We start from the raw sequence: 19,238 nt of genomic DNA on the forward strand, positions 1-19,238 counted from the left end.
CCACTACAGGTATTCATTCAGCAGAATAACATAAAGAAATTGTTTGACCTTAGATTTTAACTTCTCGTGCAGCAAATACGCATAGGTATCGAATTAATTTTAGTTTGAAGTCCGTTTCAGTAATAATTGAATAGGTTTCAGAATTACTAGAGTGTACTGCAAGGTCGATAGTATATCTTTAATTTCTCACAGTGTATAAATGATATCAAAAATCATTGTGATACCATTTATCCAGCTCCAAGCTGCCAATAATAATTATAATTGATTATTTTGTTCATCGATCTGGCCTAAAAGTCATTCAGTGAAAGTCAAGAACTGAAAAGATTTTGTTCCTCGACGTTATTACTGTAGTATAGCAAGTTATTCGTGATTTGAACTCGACTGCGTTAAACTACAGGCTTACTGTCAATCTTAGTCGGAGCTGATGAAGACTAACACTGAACAGTCACTGAAAATGAGGATTTGCCGAGCAGGATTGCCCTGTATAGTAATAATCTCAGCTAATTGCACTAGTACCGTAATAGCAGAACACTATTACACGGTCTTTACAATTTGAACAGGATATATTTTAATAATATTGACTGCAAATTGACGTCAAGTAACAAGAAGATCCGCCATTTACGAGTTGGAACAACTTCATCTATTTGCAGTTCTAAGTTTAGAGGATGTGCATTGCTACTGTGCGAGAAGACCATGGCTGTATGATGGGTGCTTCAATTGAAATCTATCCAGGTAAAAGATTGACATCTATGGTTCAATTATAGCGGTACAAGAAAAATACCTCTATATGATAGCATAGACCACTAGAACATGGATTTGTCGATTTATGCCGGGAAAAATCGACAAGTCCCTGGATAGAATGACAGTACTAGAGATCCATGGTTACGGTTATAGCCAGGACTTAAAGAGACAAATACTATTCGATGGCTTTTATCTCCGAAGTCTCTAACCTCATGAAGAAGAATCGAGTTGGTTCGGGTCGAGCGAGTGGCCGGAAACTTTGGGGTTTAGGGTTGAGTTAAGTTTGAAGGGAATACTGCCTTTCGGATTGGGGCTAGATCAAGCTCTCAATCTCATCGCTGTGCAGCCATGTTTTGCAGCTTCCTTCTTATTCTCTCCGAAATCCGAAAGCAGTTCCTCTTGGCCAATTCGACACCAACCAGCTCGCTGTTGTACAGTATGGAGAGAAATTGGGGTAACCGATTGCATTACAGTACAGTACTGTACCGTGAGTGTACACTGTACACTGTACACTGTGACTGACGTTGGTGACAGACGGACTGTACTTGAAAATGTCACGGTACACAACCAGTACAAGCGTATCGGGTACTGCAGTACTGTACCATATGACTTCGCTGGTGAATCGGTCAGTCCCTTTACTTTGCCTACAAGTCTAGTGTAAACCAAGATGGCGTCTGGGGTGTTACCTTTCGTGCGAGGGATCGATTTAGCAAGCAATGATTTTAAGGTTAGATTCCAAACTAAATTGGCTAATTTAGACTGCAAAAACTAGATTGATTGTTATATTATCTTATTGAAAATTGTCCATTTTCTTGTCAATGAATGCTTTCGTTATGGCTACCCTGCAAAGAGAGTTAGTTCTCCATAGGCAGTCATTTCGGTGCTCCTGGAGTCTTTCTTTGCGTTTCGCCTAGTCTTGAATTTGCTATTTGTTTCTAATCTTGGATAAGATATGTTAGAGAAGCTGTTGTCTCCTATGACATACTGCAGTATGTTAACATTGAACGACGATGTTACGGAGCAGTAGGCTGTCATCAAATGCCTTAGCTGCAATCTTGTCGTTTCAATAGAGTATTAGTGTCACCAAGATTGCATTAGTACACTCGAGCGATAATCCAGTTATAGTCACTGTGATATATCTTGATATCTATTGAAACTTGCGCTATGAAGAACTTGTTGGAATAGACGCAATTCCTTGTACAATATCCTTCATAAGAGTTCATCTATTTTGAAATGAGTTAACCAGGCTGATGTCATGTCTTAGCAGTCTCTGCTAAATGCTTGTTCGTATACAGTATGTGCTGAAAGAACGTGATTTATGGTGTATTACTATCAGAATTCTTCAGCTATTAATTATACCACCATTTCTTCCTACAGTGCTTGCTGCTAAAATCCTTTGATGTAGTTTATAGGATTGATACGTCGTGCTATTAAAATTTAGCAGCATGTCTATCATCATTTCTTGTAAAATTTTATACTTGCAGCATAAAGTTGAAACATTACCTTACTTTACAGTTAGTCAAGTAGGTACAAATAAAATTATGAAACACAGATATAGAGCGATCGCTAATAATTTCGTTTGCATTGAACAGTGGACATAGCCTAACAACAGTAGTTTGGTAAAATCGGTTTGGATTTTAGGATTGTCAATTACATGTAAAAAATATAGCCTGTGAAATAGGGACTTACTGTCATCAGTTACTACTATCTTGAACCATACTAACTAATAATGTTTACAAAACTTACAATATTTCCAACCTGTATTTGAAGTTTACTAAAATACCCAGCAAGAACGAATCTATTTCCGATTGATTACGTGTTCAATAGCTCTTGTTTCGATAATATTATACCTAAATCAACTTGCAGTTTGTTATAGTATTAATAGAATCATTTGAATCAATTTCAGCAACTTCCTTTTCCTGAGGAGATGGGCGAGATGGTTAACATGAGATGGCTAAAACTCGACTCATGCAACTTAGATGAGATGCCAGAAGTCTTGCAAAGTTTTAAGAAATTGGTAATGAGCCGTTAAGCAAAATTATATACGATACTACTTTTAATTTAACCACTGAGATCGGCTAATTCTGTTTACATAAAATGCAACATTCTTTCTGAGGAATCATTTACATACGCATGTGTTGCTATTAGCAAAAGAAGCATTTTGTTTTCCTAACTCTTTCTAATCTGGACGTTGCAGGAACGAATTTCTGTTAGTAAAAATCAACTTAAGGAACTGGGTAGTGAGCTACCAAAACTAAAAGATTTAAGGGTTAGATATGATAAGATCACTGCCATTTTTTGTCGTACGTGTAAAAATGTTAGTCTTTGTATTGTATTTTCAAAATGCACAAGCATATCATTATTTGTTGTAACTAGAAGTGTGTCATATATGTATTCCCATGCAGTAACATAAATACTGTTAGTAAAATTTGACTAATCAGTGAAATTGATCAACACTTCATTTAGCAGCATTGACATTTGTTTAAAATTCAGGTTGTTACAGCTCGTCAAAATCAAATCACGAGTATTGGACTACCAGGGGAACTTTTTGAACTAGATGAATTAACGACTGTGGTAAGCATTCCAAATTTGATTCATTTGTGGATGAAACTTGGCAATCATGTTGCCAAAGCGTAATCTTATTTTGATAATTTTACGTGTATCTATCTAGGATCTTAGCCATAATGATATATCGGAGGTAAGAAATTTGAAATCAAGTTCATTTTAGTTTACAATTTAGCGAATGAATAGGTCGTAATTGTCTCGTAGATCTGCTTAGTATCAGATACCGTGCTATCATGAATCATTATAATCGAGGATTACACTTTGTATTACAGGTGCCGCATACCTTGGGAATTGCTAGACACCTGCTAGTTCTATCTCTCAGTCATAATCGGTAAAAAGATTTACAATTATCAATAGTTGCTTGTAGTTGCTTTAAGTTCAACAATAACATGAGCAAATATTGTATGATAGGATATCTACCATACCGGGACAAGTTTTCGTGAATTTGGCTGATCTGTTTTATTTGGATATCAGTAATAATAAATTAGGTACTTAATCAAGCAAATGTAACCTATGGTACAAGTGACGAGCATTCTTTCAGTGTATTTATTTTCATGCCTTATAATGTTTTTTCCCTTATATGTTCAATTTCAGAATTGATTCCTCCTCAATTACGAAGACTTATAAATTTACAGACGTTGGTAAGTGCAAAGCCTACATTAACTATCTTGCGATACATTAAATCTTTACTATCGTAGCGTGTCATAATAAATACAGTAGCTAATACTGTTCAACATCATTTTAAGAATGTAATAATCTCAATTTAACTTTGACAGGATATCTCCCACAATCCTCTTGGTCATTCACAATTAAGGTTCCTTGACTTGCCATTTGAGTACATACATTTATTGTTAATCGGTAACAATTTTCTCTGATCCGATAATAAATTTTTAAAGGCAATTGGCATCTTTAACTTCTCTTCATAACCTGAGCTTACGTAATACGCAAGTATGAAGGAATTGATGATTAATTTCATTTATTGGAATTTCCCACGTACGTTGCTGATAGACTTATTATTAATCATTATTTGTTACAATTACATAGAGAAGGAATGATAACGTACCTAACGGACTGCAGAATTTAGTCCTCCTTGAAGGTATTTACAGTGCCATAGTGCGCTCAGAAATATACAATAATTTAGCGTAATATTTAAATTAAAGACTTCTATGCAGTTGTACTGATAGACATTATGATTTTTATGTAGAACTGGACCTTTCTTACAACGAATTAGAGAATGGTATGCCGATTAACTTAGTGTGAATGTTGCAATTTATTTACTGGAACTAAATTAACTTTCCCTGATTTTACTTTCAACAGTGCCAGATTCTATTCTTTCTATTAGTACTTTGCGACGATGCAACATCAGTTACAACGAATTGAAAGAGTTACCTGCATCCTTTGGTATGAGATTTATCCATACTACTGCTAATACATCTTACCTTAAAATTCAGCTTACCCACCCTATAATTAAGGTGCGTATTTTTAACGACCTACCCAACAGGATCATGGACAAGCCTGGAAGTATTAAACTTGTCACGGAACAACTTAAAATCTTTGCCAGTATGTCAGAAATTTTTATTTTACTAATAACCTTATTGTCGTTAATTTTATAGTTGTGTAGCCTCAATAGTATGCCTATTGTACTCATTGACATAATTTTGTATAGAGTGGTATTGATGGTCTAGTAAAGCTCAAAAAATTGTTCCTAAATGGTATGTACAATTTTGATGTACAACGCTCACATTGAGTATCACATATGCCTATTTTGATTCTTAGACCTTAGTAAAATACAATTATTTTTATTCATGTGTTGGATAGGTAACGAGTTGACCTTTGACAACCTTCCGGATACATTTTCAAAGCTCACTGAGCTGGTTAGGCGGATTTAAGATGTATCTCAGTATTGCTTTAAACCTGTAGATTTACAAACAATTAAATTTTATAGGAAGTTTTCGTGGCTAGTCAAAATAAATTGGAAGCTGTTCCAGTTTCACTGTTCAGGTCTGCTTATATTATATTCGGCAATGTTTATGCGTGTTGTTAACTATTGAAAATATGCAGGTGTATCAAATTGAAGAAATTGGTCCTTAGTTTTAATTGCTTAGTGACATTATCGGAAGGAGTCTACTATTTACCTGATTTAGAGGTAACGTTGTTACGTACTCTATGATTGTTTTCAATAACGTGAAATTTAATTGAACATATATATGGTGTTGCTAGAAAAATGATTGGATAGATCTGTCTTGTTTGACCAATTAAGTATCTTTCGTATTGTTCATATATATAGACTTTAGACGTTAAAGGTAATCCAGAGTTGAAAATGCCGCCAAAACCTAATACGACTAATCAGAAAAATACACTTTATAATATCGATTTTTCGTTGGAACATCAGCTTGGACTGATTGGAGCTACTTCAAAATCTACTCAGAAATCAGGTAGCAAACACCTCTTCAACAAGTTGCTATCTCATTAATGATGTACTCACATTTAATTGTAAATCGTAATATTTATAAAATACTTTAGATTCATTTAAGGATCACAATGCAAGAAAGGTAAATATTTTCTTTTGCAAACCAAAAAGTGTTTGTTATTGAAGCTTATAACCTATTTGTACTATTGCTTAATAGATGAGAATACTAAACCGCCGTGCTGAACCTGACGAGGGCAGCAATAAAATTTTAAAGGTTAGGCTAAATGCAACTTTTTATTCTCTCTCTAAAATGACTAACTTCGTAATCTACTATTTGCAACTATACTGTTGATGTTACTTTCTAGGCTCTTGCTGATATTCCAAAAGATAAGAAAGAGAATGTAACTTCTCCGGTATTGATTATTAACACACTATTTTTATTAGTAGCATATACATTTATTTAAAATATCATAATATACAATACTTGCAGCAAGAAGACGATGAAGAGATCAAATTTATCAAGTAAGCAAGCGGAATATTATTAGGATACGAAATGGATACGTAAATTAGCTCAATTATATAACTATGCTAATACAATATTGACTTGGCGATACTTCAAGGCCTCGTAGCTGGATGGATCAACTGGCTAAACCTACTGTTGATTATAGTGACATCTTTGCTGCAGACACAGGCCAGGAAGAAGGTTAGATTTCTAGCTGCTATACTTATAATAATGATGGATTATTAACGTTGAAAACTAAGCGTTGTGAGCTTTGACATATTTACAGGCGTTACGGTTTGGCAGATAGAAAATTTCTTACCTGTTCCGGTCGAAGAAAGTAAGGAACTCGACTGCAAACATTAAGTTTGGTATCTTTTATGTCTGCTTGATATTCTGCTCACTGCGTAAAATGTTGATGTTAATTATAGTTTTACATGGAAAATTTTATGATGCTGATTGTTACATTGTTCTTAAGGTAGGGAAAATTTTTACGTATACCAAATAGATATGATTTACGTTAAAGTCCTACTTGTATCTTTAACTTAAACGATGTTTGATAATCATGTCAATATCTAGACTTTCTATAATGAGTACGACTCATTGGACTGGGAGATTTTCTTTTGGATTGGAAAATTTTCAACGGTAAAAATACCTTTCTTCTGTGTAGTTGTTCTATACGAAAGACACTTATCGCAAATGTATACTTTCACAACTATCGCTTACAGTTGGATAAAATGGCATGCTCAGCTATACATGCAGTAAATCTGAGGAACTTACTTGGAGCTCAATGCCGGACTATTGTATGATTATCGAATGCCAATGAATTAATATTATATTGCAGGAAAAAGGTCTAACAATAAAATTCGTTTCTATAATTTACTCGCAGAGGGAAGAAATGGAAGATGAGTCTGAAGACTTTTTGGATATTTTTGACAATGACATCGATTATATTGAAGGTAGAGTTTCTGGATCAATTGTAATTTTCGTTGATAATCAATTCTAACAATTGTACCATTATTAAACAGGCGGCACAGCGAGTGGATTTTTTACCATTGAGGATCTGGTACGTATATTTGAAGCAGATGCGAAGGCTTCATGTAATTAATTCAACTTATTGCAGGAAATCACGGTGAAATTATACAGATTCATTATAACTTCATCGAAGATAATTCTCGAAAGGGTAAGAAAATGATAATTAGCTCACATTTTGGTGTGCATCTAGTTCCTTGCTAAATTTATCATCATTGATAAGGTGGACGTATCAACTTCCTCGTTGGATCCAAAGTATACTTTTCTTTTAGATTATGGAAGGCAGCTATTTATTTGGCATGGAGGAAAAGTAAGTCGTTGCTAAATTTGAGTGTTTAAATCAAAAATTAATATGCACTGGTTAAATTTTATAGGCTCCTACCACTCACCTTTCTAAAGCAAGGTAGATTTTTACAAATCAATTTTAAGGATGTTTATTACTTGAAAATTGACTTGTTGGTGGGCATTTTTTACTTGATATAAACGTAATAGCCTCTTCGCTCTCAAGCTTAACAAAAGTGATAAAAAGGGGCGAGCTGAATTAATTGTATTAGAACAGGTATGAAGAGCTTTAATTGCTTTTTGAGTTTATGATCAAATCTGAGCACTAATATTATTGGCTTAGGGAGAGGAGACGGAAGAATTTTGGTCTATTATGGGCGGTGAACCAAATGATGAAATCGCAGTAAGCTTGTTGAAAATCTTATCTATGTAATTATGTATTGTGCTTGTATACTAAATGGTAGCCTGATATGATTTTAAACTTTTAATCCAAGTGTCATATAGGAAATCATCAATCTTCAAATCTAGTTTTATACAAGGTGGAGTTAGGTAAAGGTTATCTGGAATTACCCCAAGGTACGGTAATTTGTTATCCATTGAAATCTTTAAACAGGAATGAACTCATTGAATTTTATGCGTGGATAAATAGTCTTTTATGTTTTGATGCAATAAGCTTTCATTATTCGTTATTAGTGAAACACAAAGGAAACATCAAACGCTCACTATTAAACACTAAAGACGTCTACATACTAGATTGCTATTCAGATGTTTTCGTGTGGTAAGAAAAGAGATTTAGTTCAGGATAGTTCACTCTCTACTGTATTTGATAACTGAGATATTCAATTGAATTAATTTAGGATTGGTCGTGAGTCAAGTCGATTGATACGGGCTGCTGCCTTAAAATTAGTTCAGAGCTTACTGGATTTGTTAGGTAGACCAAATTTTGTGACGGTGAACCGAGTTTTGGAAGGGTAAAGAACATTTCTGCAAATAATGTTTTATCAAAGTACTTATTGCTTTATATTACTGTCGATAACTGTTCATGTACTGTACACTATTGAAATTTTACTAGGGCCGAATCGTTAGTGTTCAAGAACAAATTTAGTGGATGGGATGACGTGCTCAATTCAGATTTTACAAAGTTAAAGCCTTCCCCCTCTATATCTAATCTAGATATTTCAAAACGAGTATGCTTAAGATTACAAAGTTAACTACAGTTATCTATTAGTTTATCTCATAACTTTTTTTGATAATGATTATTTGTTAGAAAATTAATAAAGAAATTATTGAACCTGAATCAAAGGAATCTTTAAAAGTAAGCCACTTTTTGTTGTAGTCGTATGAAATGCGTAGTGATTTAAGCTATGTTTCTTAACTTAACAGACGGACCTGTCCTGCTTGTTTAGTAACCGGCAAAAGCCCATGTCTAATGAGGATGCGGTATGCTTCATTTCCAGTTAAAAGTTATCATATTTGAGGCTATAATTATATCTTTATAGGAGCAACTCATGGATGAATATAACGATGAGCTTGACTACATGCAGTGTTTCGTACTGGAAGGCAAAAAATTTGTTAAGTTGCCTGAATCTGAAATTGGTAATGTAGCCGATTCTAACTAGTTTAAGAGAATACAGGTCGTTGGTGCGAAAGAGTTATGACGTTCATTTTGCAATAGGTCATTTTTATGATGGCGACTGCTACGTATTTTTATGCCGCTATTGGGTTCCAAAGGATCTGGATGAAGAGGATGATCCGCAGAAAGAAACAAATGATGAAGATGCCTATGAATCTGTTTACGAAGTATATTTTTGGCAGGTTGGTCTACATTTGTATCCTAATCCTTTTTGCACACTCGAAATTAACAAAAAATAATCTATATCGTTCTCAGGGCCGTCTTACAACAAATATGGGTTGGTTAACATTTACCTTCAGGTACGTTCTGTAAATATTCCGTTTCCGTGTTTTGGCTTTTATGTAAGTGTACCTATTTCAATTATTGTAAAAGTTTGCAAAAGAAATTCGAAACTCTGCTCGGGAAATTGGAAATAACAAAAGTTAGCCAGGTAATGTGGTATGATTATTTGCGATTTACGGAATGTAAACTCAAGATTAAATTTCTGATTCTTACATTAATAGCAACAAGAGTCCTACCGGTTTTTATCTCATTTCAAGAAGAAGTTCATTATTCACCACGTAAGTCAGTTTTAGTATTCTTAGCAATGCGATGTATTAAAGTATATGTGAGTCATATTGTTGATGTGGTTATCTATCATAGGGCCAAAGATTAGTCAGACGACAGGCCATCACTGAGGAGCCTCGCCTTTATGAAGTTAGAGCAAATGGATGCATATTGACTAGAAGAGTACTAGAGGTTCGTCCTAATATTACACTTTAGTAACAGGCTTGGAATTTTACCCACAAAATGTATTGTAAATGTTTAAATTTATTTCATAAATATGCATGATATGATCTATATTTTAGCTACAACCAAAAGCAAGAAAACTAAATTCGGAATTTTGGTATTATATTTCTTGAAAGTAGCATGCATATAAATGTTTTAAATCAAATTCTTAATACTTTGATGCTATTCTTTTGTTGGATCAGCTTTTTTGTTGTGGTTCCGTCATCAACAATTGCGAATGAAGAGGAAAATGTAGACGAAGAAGAAATGGAAGACCAATCTGAAGGCACTATCTACATTTGGATGGGAAGGTAATAAACACGGTTATCAATGGTATAATTGAATCCCTATATATTAGAGTAAAATAATTTTCATTCTAGATGGTAAATAATCCATGATTAGTTAAATATTGCGCTATTCGGTAGTAAATTTCCGGAAAAGGATGCAGAAGGAATAGATGAGCTAGCCAGCTTTTTGGTCCATGAGAGAAATTATGAAACGCATCTAATCCACGAGGACAGTGAAGACGAAAAATTTTGGGAACTACTAGGCGGAAAAGCGAAATATGATCAGGTAACTATTTTCTGGCTTTGAACAAGTAGAAACTAATTAATTAATTGATAATTTAGTGGCTGCCACAATCTTTGATCCGCGAACACGTTCAATATTTGTACGATGCATTATAAATATACCTTAACTAATAAATCTAGGATGCAGATTTTCTTCGCTATTCTCGGCTATTTCGTTGCTCAAATGATCGAGGATTTTTTAAAATCTCGGAGAAATGCGTCGATTTTTGTCAGGTACGAGAAACTTTCATACATAATTTCGAAAGAAGATTACTTTAAAAATGTGATATAATGATTGTGTTTAATTTCCGACGCTAAATCATTTATTTAGAATGATCTTGTTGACGACGATGCCTTTATACTTGATACTGGCCATGAGGTGGGATAAAATATGTTTATTACTAAATTATAACAGTTTCGATTGTAATCCACTACTTTTAATAATGCGTACAGGTGTTCGTTTGGGTTGGTAATCAAGCTAGTGAGATTGAAATTAAGCTGTCTTTAAAAAGCGCTCAGGTACTATCTACAGTAAAAACTAATGATCGCACAGCCATATACTAACATCATAATTTTAACGCTTCGTTAGCTTTATCTACAACATTTGAGGGATCGCAATGCAGTGCCCGCACGTAAACTTCTTCTAGCAAAGAAAGGTAAAGAACCGCATCGGTTTACACGATGTTTTCATGGGTGGCGAAAATTTGTTACTTAGTTTATTCGTATGTCTGTACTTGAAATTTTGGAAGGTCGACGGTTGTTCTAACAAATTAAAGCAATGTTATATGGTCGCGTTTTCTTTTCTAATTCTAAATTCTGCAACGTCTCTACCGCTGAATTTATACTTTGTGTATTATAATCATTGGTATCTACTTGTACAGTAAATATTTTTAATACTCCATAATACCGCTAAAGCGATTTTGAGATTGACGGATATCGTTTACGAGCATATTATGCTGTTTTATTCTGTGTAACCCATAATTAATGATTTTAAAGTGTAAGCTGTTTTGATATTGTATTACATTTGTATATTGCACTGTAGCTAACATCTACTTAAAAGAGTATTCCATATGAAAGCGTGTTTATACCGGTTTAAGAAGTCTTAATAATAAGTTTACTACTTGCTTAGCTGAAAATTATACGGCTAACTGTATTTTTATATTAAACACAGGTAGTTATATTTTAATCCAATTTAACACGGTGTATTCGGAAAATAGAAAGTGTACACATATAGCTATATCTTTAAGAGTGTATGTTATGGGAGTAAAGGATTGACTATTTAAATGATCTTAATATCGGTGCACAAGGTTAAATGTTTGGTGATTATAAGGCACAATAAAATACTAAAGGAATAAACACTTTGTACCACATTCATTTATTAGGCCGGGATACTGTTACTTGCTTATCATTTCCAAATGTAATGGCAATAAATGAAAATCAATTTTCCTCTAAGTAGTCTTTCTTGAAAGTATAATGTAGACTTTGCAAATTACTCAAGATTGAATATTACCATAGCCATCAAGCTAAAGAGACTTTCACATACTTAGTACAAGAGTATTTTGGGATTGCAAGGCAGCTAAAACTTTAAGAATTACAGGCTAATATAGGGAATCATGGAAGCTGTGAGGTGAATACGTAGAATGTAGATCTATACCATAGAAACATTGTCATGGACAAATTGTTCAAAGGTTTATTTTCACTCTCACAGCTTATACTCACCTTGTGCAGATATTTAAATCTCATAATACGCTGAAACTAGACCCGAATGATCGCTTTAACCTCTACTTCCACCAATAGATATACAATTATTTACTTTAAAATTTCGCCATACGTAGATTAAGAATTTTCTCTGTTTCGCTGAAATTTTTTTATCTGGATTTTTTATTGCAGAAATTTGGAATTAACCATACACTATCAATCCCTATCACTCTATACTAATGCTGTATATATTCAATCGATTTTCCGCGACATTTTTACAGCTTATTGTGCAATGATCGATGTATTAACTTGCAGCTGTAATGTTAAACTAATATATTAAGCGAAAAATTTAGAGAGTTTAGATAGCGTTTGACTAACTTCAGTTATGTTCATACGAGTCCACTTGCCCATACCCTTACTATAGTAAGCAGTAATAATTATAATGTTATCTCAACATCATTCCGTTATACTAGCTAGAATTATGACCTAACATTATAACTTCTCTAATTGTAATCATTTATCATTTTCATATTAAATTTACGAATTTTATGAAGCAAATTACCAACTAAAATCTAACCTCTATTGTGATTATGTTATACATAATATATTAAACAGTAGCTATCATAATAGTATCTCAACATTCTTTCATTATACTAACTAATGTTATGGCTTCTCTGCCTGCAACCATTTATCTATTGGAATTTTTTTCTATTTTAAATTTACGAATTTCACATAGCAATTGCCAAATAAAAGCTAGTATGAATCCTAGTGTAATAGTTGATAATCCTCTAAAATTAGATTATAATTTCATATGAAAAAACGACGTGGCACAAATACAAACTTAATTATTGTGTTTACCTAAGGATAATCTAAATAATAAGTAAACTATTTAAACCTTAGTAAACACGCTTTTACAAATTTGAATAAAACAGCGGCTTATTGATAACTTAGGCATACAAAATCTCTGGCCTATTCAATAATTCATTAAATTGCGAATGATTCTATTATGAAAGTTACGCAATAATTCCTTCATCACAGAGCACAGCAATCTCGGCAGAATCATTCATAAAGCATAATCGGATCCGTTTTGCAAATATTTCATCGTGACGTTAACTCATAAAGCTAAGTTTAGTAATCAGGTTGCATTCCTAAATGTTAACCATGAAATTTGAAATTTTCAAATTTCTGCCCTACCTAGCGGTATTACTTACCTTTAAAACTTGTGTTTCATCCTATGAAAGCCATCAATACTGCATTATTGGCGCCGGCCCTGGTGGTAAGTACAGCTTTATGTGCCAACAGAATTGCCTTATTTCACATTATCGGAAGACATATTAAATCTCTAGAAACTCTTTACATTATCGGCTACTACTTCTGTTAGTACATAAAAAAGTTGTATTAAGATAATTTCCCAACCTTATCATTAATTGAATTAAAAGAAAAAATTGTAGTAGTTTAACCACTCTAAAGTGAGAATCGAAAACTTTACGAATCGCGAAATAGATTAATTCCAAAGTTACTGATATACATATGAGAACTACGAAATTTTTGTGCTTGTAAAACTATTTAGGGCTGCAGATGGCTTACTTTCTTGACTCTACGGGTAGAGATTATGTTGTTTTCGAACGCAATAGCAAAGCAGGTTAGATTAAAATTAGACATATACTCTTTCTGTAAATATAAACTAAATTGTATTTTAATTGCAATACAGAATTATACTAACCTAAAATCGATCTCTTTGTCCCTGCAAAATACCCAACTAGGCTCCACATTTATAAACTTACCACGCCAACGCTATTTAATTTCAGCTAACAAGATATATACAGGCAAGTGGTTCTTGTGTGGTTTATTGCTAATTGAACAACTGTCTTCGTCGAGGGTATCATAAGTACTCATATTTTGACTCAGAAGTAAGCATTATAAGGCATGAATCAAATGATGGCAGTCGACTCTTTCGACATTATCTTATACGACCTCAGGATTTTAAGCACTTAATCATGAAGAATTGAACTGGAATTGACTTCTTATACTATTAGATTTTACATTAGTTGAAGGCATATCGACAAAGGCTGGCTCGTTTGTAATATTTTTTATACTCTATCTATTGCATTATTGTCACTGCTTTTAAAAGAGCATTAGAAATACTAAAACTAGAATTTAAATGACAAGTGAATAACTAAGTAAAACTGCTCAAATTGCAATACGTCTTTTAATATATTAAAAGTCTGATTGAATTTTCAGGTGAAAAGAATGTTGAATTCAACTGGCGGCATGATTGGAATTCGCTTTTAAGCCACGATGAATCTTTAGTGATGGGGCGTTATTCTGATGAGTACTTCCCACATGCAGATGATCTGGTGAGCTCAGTAGCAGATATTGCATAAATTCTATATACTTTCTGTCTCATTAAAGCTTACATTCACGTCTAAGTTGGAAGAAATGACAATAGATCTAAAAAATTTTAGGTTACCTACTTCAATGATTATGCAGACAAGCTAAAATTACGAATCAAGTACAACACTGAAGTAAGCAATATTTCGGAAATCAAGGAAGCTAATAGCACCCAAAATGTATTCGAAATGAATGATTCCGAAGGCAATTTATACCGTTGTAACGTGACTATTGTTAGGTAAATAAGAACACTTTCATCAATTACAATTTATTGTAGAGTATGATCATTTCCCAGATTTTTACCTATCAGAGTAATACAGTATTTCTGTATGCAAATTTACATTATAGTACGGGAATTTCTTTGGCAAATATTCCAAAAGGCGCTATTGGAATCGATAATGCAGTTGTAAGTGATTAATCTTAATGCGGCCTTCTCTTGCAATGCTTCATTTTATCTAGTCTTAAAATTAGATCTAGAAGATTTACAAACATTATTTTCCACCAACAAACTCTTAGATGTTCAAATGATCTGTTTTTAAGCATTATAGAATTATTAAAGTAGTTAAATATAATTTAAAATCTATAGGGCTATGAATCCATGTCCATGAATTTAACCACTTATGAGGGTAAAGATGTTCTTATCCTCGGCCAAGGTAAATGAAGCAATGCAATATGATGCATAATGTTACGGTTTAGAGGACTTCTAACCATGAAACTTTCGAATTTCTGATCATTCCTGAAGAAACGAACTATATCTCATTTACTATTTATTGCATCTCCAATTTTTTAATCTTCACCTTCTTAAAACAAATCTGAAACTCCTATTTCAGGGAATTCTGCATTAGAAATTGCGAAATTTATCTCTCCGGTTGCGAATAAGATTCATTTGGTCGGCAGGTTGGTGAAGTTGAGATTATTAGTTGGAAAGCTGTATTATGCAACTTGTTTAAAGTTGAAAGAGATACAAGTATTACCTCACAGCATTAGCTAATGATTTTGAATGTAAATCAAGTAAAAACACTTAAACTTTTGTTTAATTATACATCAGAAATGGACTCCGTCAATCATGGTCAACACATTATGTTGGAGATGTTAGGTAGAATTATGAAGATGATATGATAATTTTAAATCAAACTAGTAGAATATATGTAACTAGTACTTATTAATCTATAGCTATCGCATCTCTATAAAGGCTAATTACATAGTTTCTGAGAAAATAGTATACTACTTATTATTCGTTTATGGTAATTGTTATTAAACGATAAAAAACTAACATATTGAAGTTTAGATGTCCCATTAATTGTATAAGTTTGATGAAAGAAATCAATAGATGAAACTTGAGCTGGATTTTTCAAAATTTCTTAACGAAAATTATTTTGAAATCTTGTGTGAATAGAGGAATTAACAGAGATTTTCTGGATGGCATGCAACTTCGATTTATGGATAGTATAGCCTGTAAGTGAACTTGATACTATCGAATAGTATAAATATTTATAAAGGGTAAGTTATTGATCATAGATTTTCGAAAAATTTTATACCTTCTATTTACTATTCGGCTCAGATATCGAAGCTCAAAATATTGTTTTTAAGAAAACTTTGAAGAATAAAATTGGTCTAAAATTACGGGATCCTTTTTCAAAGAGAGTCATAGGCAAAGGTATGTTATTAATTATGACTATTATGACGAAATAGTACTTTAATTCGCACTTAATTGTCGCTCATTCTAATAAGTAGTTTTTTGATACGACAATGGTAGAATAAGTTTGAGCTTAAAAGTTGCGGCTCTGGTAAAATGCTATAATGTGAAAACTAATGAAATTTGCTATTAATAGGCAGTAGAACATCAGTTTGTTCAAGGAACATATTAACTATCACAAATTCTTTATAAGTTATTAATAGCCTTCCGCGTTTGTTTTTAGGCCAAAATAATAATATTCTACGAAATGAATACGATCATATAATTCGATGCCTCGGATTCCAGGTATAAAAGATAATTATAAGCGCTTCGTAATTACACATGCTTATTAGCTAATGAATAAGTGATATAAAAGATATTCCTTCCTTATTCAAATAGTTGAGGCGTTGCGAAATATCGTATATACTTGCCACAAAATGCTACATAATCAATTTTTTCATTTATGCGACAATCATTTTAGTTTGACGATTCTATATTCAATGGATCGACCAAGCCATTCAGGCTGAAAGATGACTTATCTAAATATCCATTTCTACGTGATAGCTATGAGTCTGTAAATGTTCCTAATATGTATTTCGGTAAAAATTCAATTAATATTTTCGTTAAAATTTCAATAATTACTGCTAACAATTTTAAGTCAGACAAGGTAACTACAGTTCACTTCCATCAATTTTTTAAATCTTAGCGGGCAGCTTAGCTCATTCACGCGATTATCGTAAATCTTCTGGAGGATTTATTCATGGATTTAGATACTCCAGTAAGTAATAAATTAACTTTATCTTACTGTTAAGGCTTTATGTAATAATTTGCTTAATGAGGGCCTAGCATTAATCTATTACCATTACAAAATTTCATACTAGTTCGCGCATTACATCAAATGTTGGAATGGAAGTATCATGGTAACCCATGGCCATCTTCTCGCCTTAGCACAGATGCTTTGCTTTATAAGATTCTAAAAAGAATAAATGAAGCCTCTGTAAGAACTAAAAATTGTATCTTAAACTTGCAATCAACTTTAATTGAATGCATTGACTACTTTCAGGGAATATATCAAATGTTTGGCGCGTTTGCTGACATTATTGTTATAGGTAGAGTCTATATGATACATCTATTTTATGCTTTTCATCAAATGGAAAGCCGATAAAATTTTTACTAAAATCGCAGAAATATAAAGACCATGAACTGACTAACAATTCATGTCATATAGATGAAAATGGATCCCATTATTATCTCGAAGATGTTCCGATTCATATCATACCTAAACTAGAAGGTAAAATATATATTTTAACTCCGAGATAGCCCAGTTCTCGCGCTTTGATATCAACGTAATAGCAGCAGACCAAGCGATTGCATGATGCTATTTTATTTAGTAATTTATCATTCTTTGATCAATTACTTATCACGATTTCTTATATCTAGCTGCACATGTAAATGTATCTGAGAATAAATTTAGCTAATGTCTAATCACTTCTTTGAAATTTCATTTATTTATAAAGAGCGAACTGGGGTTCCGATTCAGAAAAAAATGTTTGTACTTACTTTTGAATATGGAAAAAAGTTTACTGGAGAACGGTAAAGTAGTAAACAAATCCAATATATCGTCATAACAGCTTCGAATGAAAGTAGTTATAAATTGAATGATATGTTAGATGTCCATTTCAAATTCTAATATATTGTTTGTCTATACCGACAGTACTGACACGCTGTCTCCAGGTCGTATCCATATTAATTGGACAGAAGCTCATAAATGTAATTTTATTCATCCCAAAATTTATTATTATGAAGAGCCAGTAACTGGTAAGATATCATTATCATCACTCTAATTAGCATATAGCCAATTTTATGCGTATGATACTTTTATATGCGTATTAAAAACTACGATTGCTTAATTTTTATCTTATTGGGATTGCTGGACTGTCTACTATGTTAGCCTTAGAAACTTCCGGGGCATTGCCACCACCTACCAAACTTCATCATGTTGTTGAAGATTTTTTAACTCACTGGTTTGATTTGATTTTATAGGCTTTAATTTCTTATTTGAAATCATGTATGTCATAATAACGTAACACAATCGCACCTCATCAACTATAGGGATAAAATAGGGAGCCATATCATACCTATAAAACGGTTCTTGGCTAATATGCTTAAAGAAGATTTCAACAACTATTATGCTGATTCATGCTTTGAGGTATTAACAGTAAAAATGCCATCTTTTCGCCTAAAGATGTATTTTTTTTCTTTTTCTCATGAAATATTATGCTTTTTAAGATGATGATGCTACACAAAAGTGCTCCACCTGGCTGCTACCGAGGACAATTTATGAGCAGACACCCCGTTTTTTATCTGGGTTTTTAAATAGCCAAGTTTACGATACTGTAAAATTTTTGAATAAAGTCACATTTATTGTGGTATCTTTCAAGTGACAGATTGGATAGTATAGAAGGCGTTTGCGATCGATATTTGGCATAAGACAATCCCAATGGTCTGCCAATTTTGACGATCATTGTAAGAAATCAAAGCTACATTATAGATCGATGGCTTCATCAATACAGGCCTCCCATTCCTTTCTAATATCGCGTTTTAGACCTTTTTTTATTAGAGTTACAAGAAAGCCATGACAATCGTATTTTTCATAATTATTTTTACAGAATGGATGTAATTTCTTCCCTAAATATTGCACTTTAAAATTTTTTGCCCCAGTTTATAATCTAGAACAAGAACGAAGGCGATAGATGTGAAATTGATGCAGTTCTGTATTTTAATTAGTCTTACATAAAGAAATTACTCAGTACAACTTATCGTGGTTTATAACAGACTTTAGAATAGTATCATTATTTAACATGAAGTACGGTACCTTACCCTTGCACCAAATTGCTTAGTTTATAAATATTCCTTAAACGTCAGAGGTTGTGTATAAGACAGAAATTAGTGACATAACCTTATAGATACTACTA

The 19,238-nt window shown here is 33.0% G+C and overlaps 2 protein-coding genes across 2 annotated transcripts; both read left to right on the plus strand.

Annotated features, from left to right (window-relative positions):
- Positions 1-1,408: 1,408 nt before the first annotated feature.
- On the plus strand, positions 1,409-11,214 carry TRIADDRAFT_31139 (uncharacterized protein; the record flags this gene model as incomplete). The annotated part of the gene is made up of 53 exons (XM_002116475.1): positions 1,409-1,468; positions 2,648-2,758; positions 2,939-3,010; positions 3,235-3,315; positions 3,413-3,439; positions 3,579-3,637; positions 3,718-3,794; positions 3,901-3,947; positions 4,083-4,120; positions 4,203-4,254; positions 4,351-4,402; positions 4,511-4,543; positions 4,624-4,707; positions 4,808-4,866; positions 4,973-5,018; positions 5,125-5,180; positions 5,252-5,307; positions 5,368-5,452; positions 5,594-5,741; positions 5,830-5,858; positions 5,934-5,990; positions 6,082-6,117; positions 6,207-6,238; positions 6,337-6,419; positions 6,505-6,555; positions 6,647-6,693; positions 6,795-6,860; positions 6,944-7,018; positions 7,105-7,174; positions 7,244-7,281; positions 7,339-7,398; positions 7,471-7,557; positions 7,622-7,650; positions 7,740-7,806; positions 7,873-7,932; positions 8,024-8,177; positions 8,235-8,307; positions 8,387-8,500; positions 8,602-8,716; positions 8,797-8,844; positions 8,913-8,969; positions 9,029-9,125; positions 9,205-9,344; positions 9,418-9,461; positions 9,535-9,592; positions 9,666-9,722; positions 9,805-9,904; positions 10,175-10,241; positions 10,356-10,503; positions 10,641-10,733; positions 10,831-10,878; positions 10,953-11,018; positions 11,089-11,214. The coding sequence occupies 53 exons, from the start codon at positions 1,409-1,411 to the stop codon at positions 11,212-11,214; spliced, it is 3,735 nt and encodes a 1,244-aa protein (XP_002116511.1).
- Positions 11,215-13,358: 2,144 nt separating this feature from the next.
- On the plus strand, positions 13,359-18,690 carry TRIADDRAFT_64282 (uncharacterized protein; the record flags this gene model as incomplete). Its single annotated transcript, XM_002116476.1, has 21 exons — positions 13,359-13,473; positions 13,768-13,839; positions 14,439-14,554; positions 14,663-14,826; positions 14,937-14,994; positions 15,175-15,241; positions 15,419-15,485; positions 15,637-15,684; positions 15,985-16,043; positions 16,150-16,245; positions 16,508-16,569; positions 16,745-16,862; positions 16,970-17,041; positions 17,145-17,260; positions 17,327-17,372; positions 17,492-17,554; positions 17,781-17,856; positions 17,978-18,081; positions 18,215-18,287; positions 18,376-18,472; positions 18,553-18,690. The coding sequence occupies 21 exons, from the start codon at positions 13,359-13,361 to the stop codon at positions 18,637-18,639; spliced, it is 1,776 nt and encodes a 591-aa protein (XP_002116512.1). The 3' UTR covers positions 18,640-18,690.
- Positions 18,691-19,238: the final 548 nt, after the last annotated feature.

This window comes from Trichoplax adhaerens, genomic scaffold, assembly GCF_000150275.1.
Source record: "Trichoplax adhaerens TRIADscaffold_16 genomic scaffold, whole genome shotgun sequence".
NCBI classification, from domain to species: Eukaryota; Metazoa; Placozoa; class Uniplacotomia; order Trichoplacea; family Trichoplacidae; genus Trichoplax; species Trichoplax adhaerens.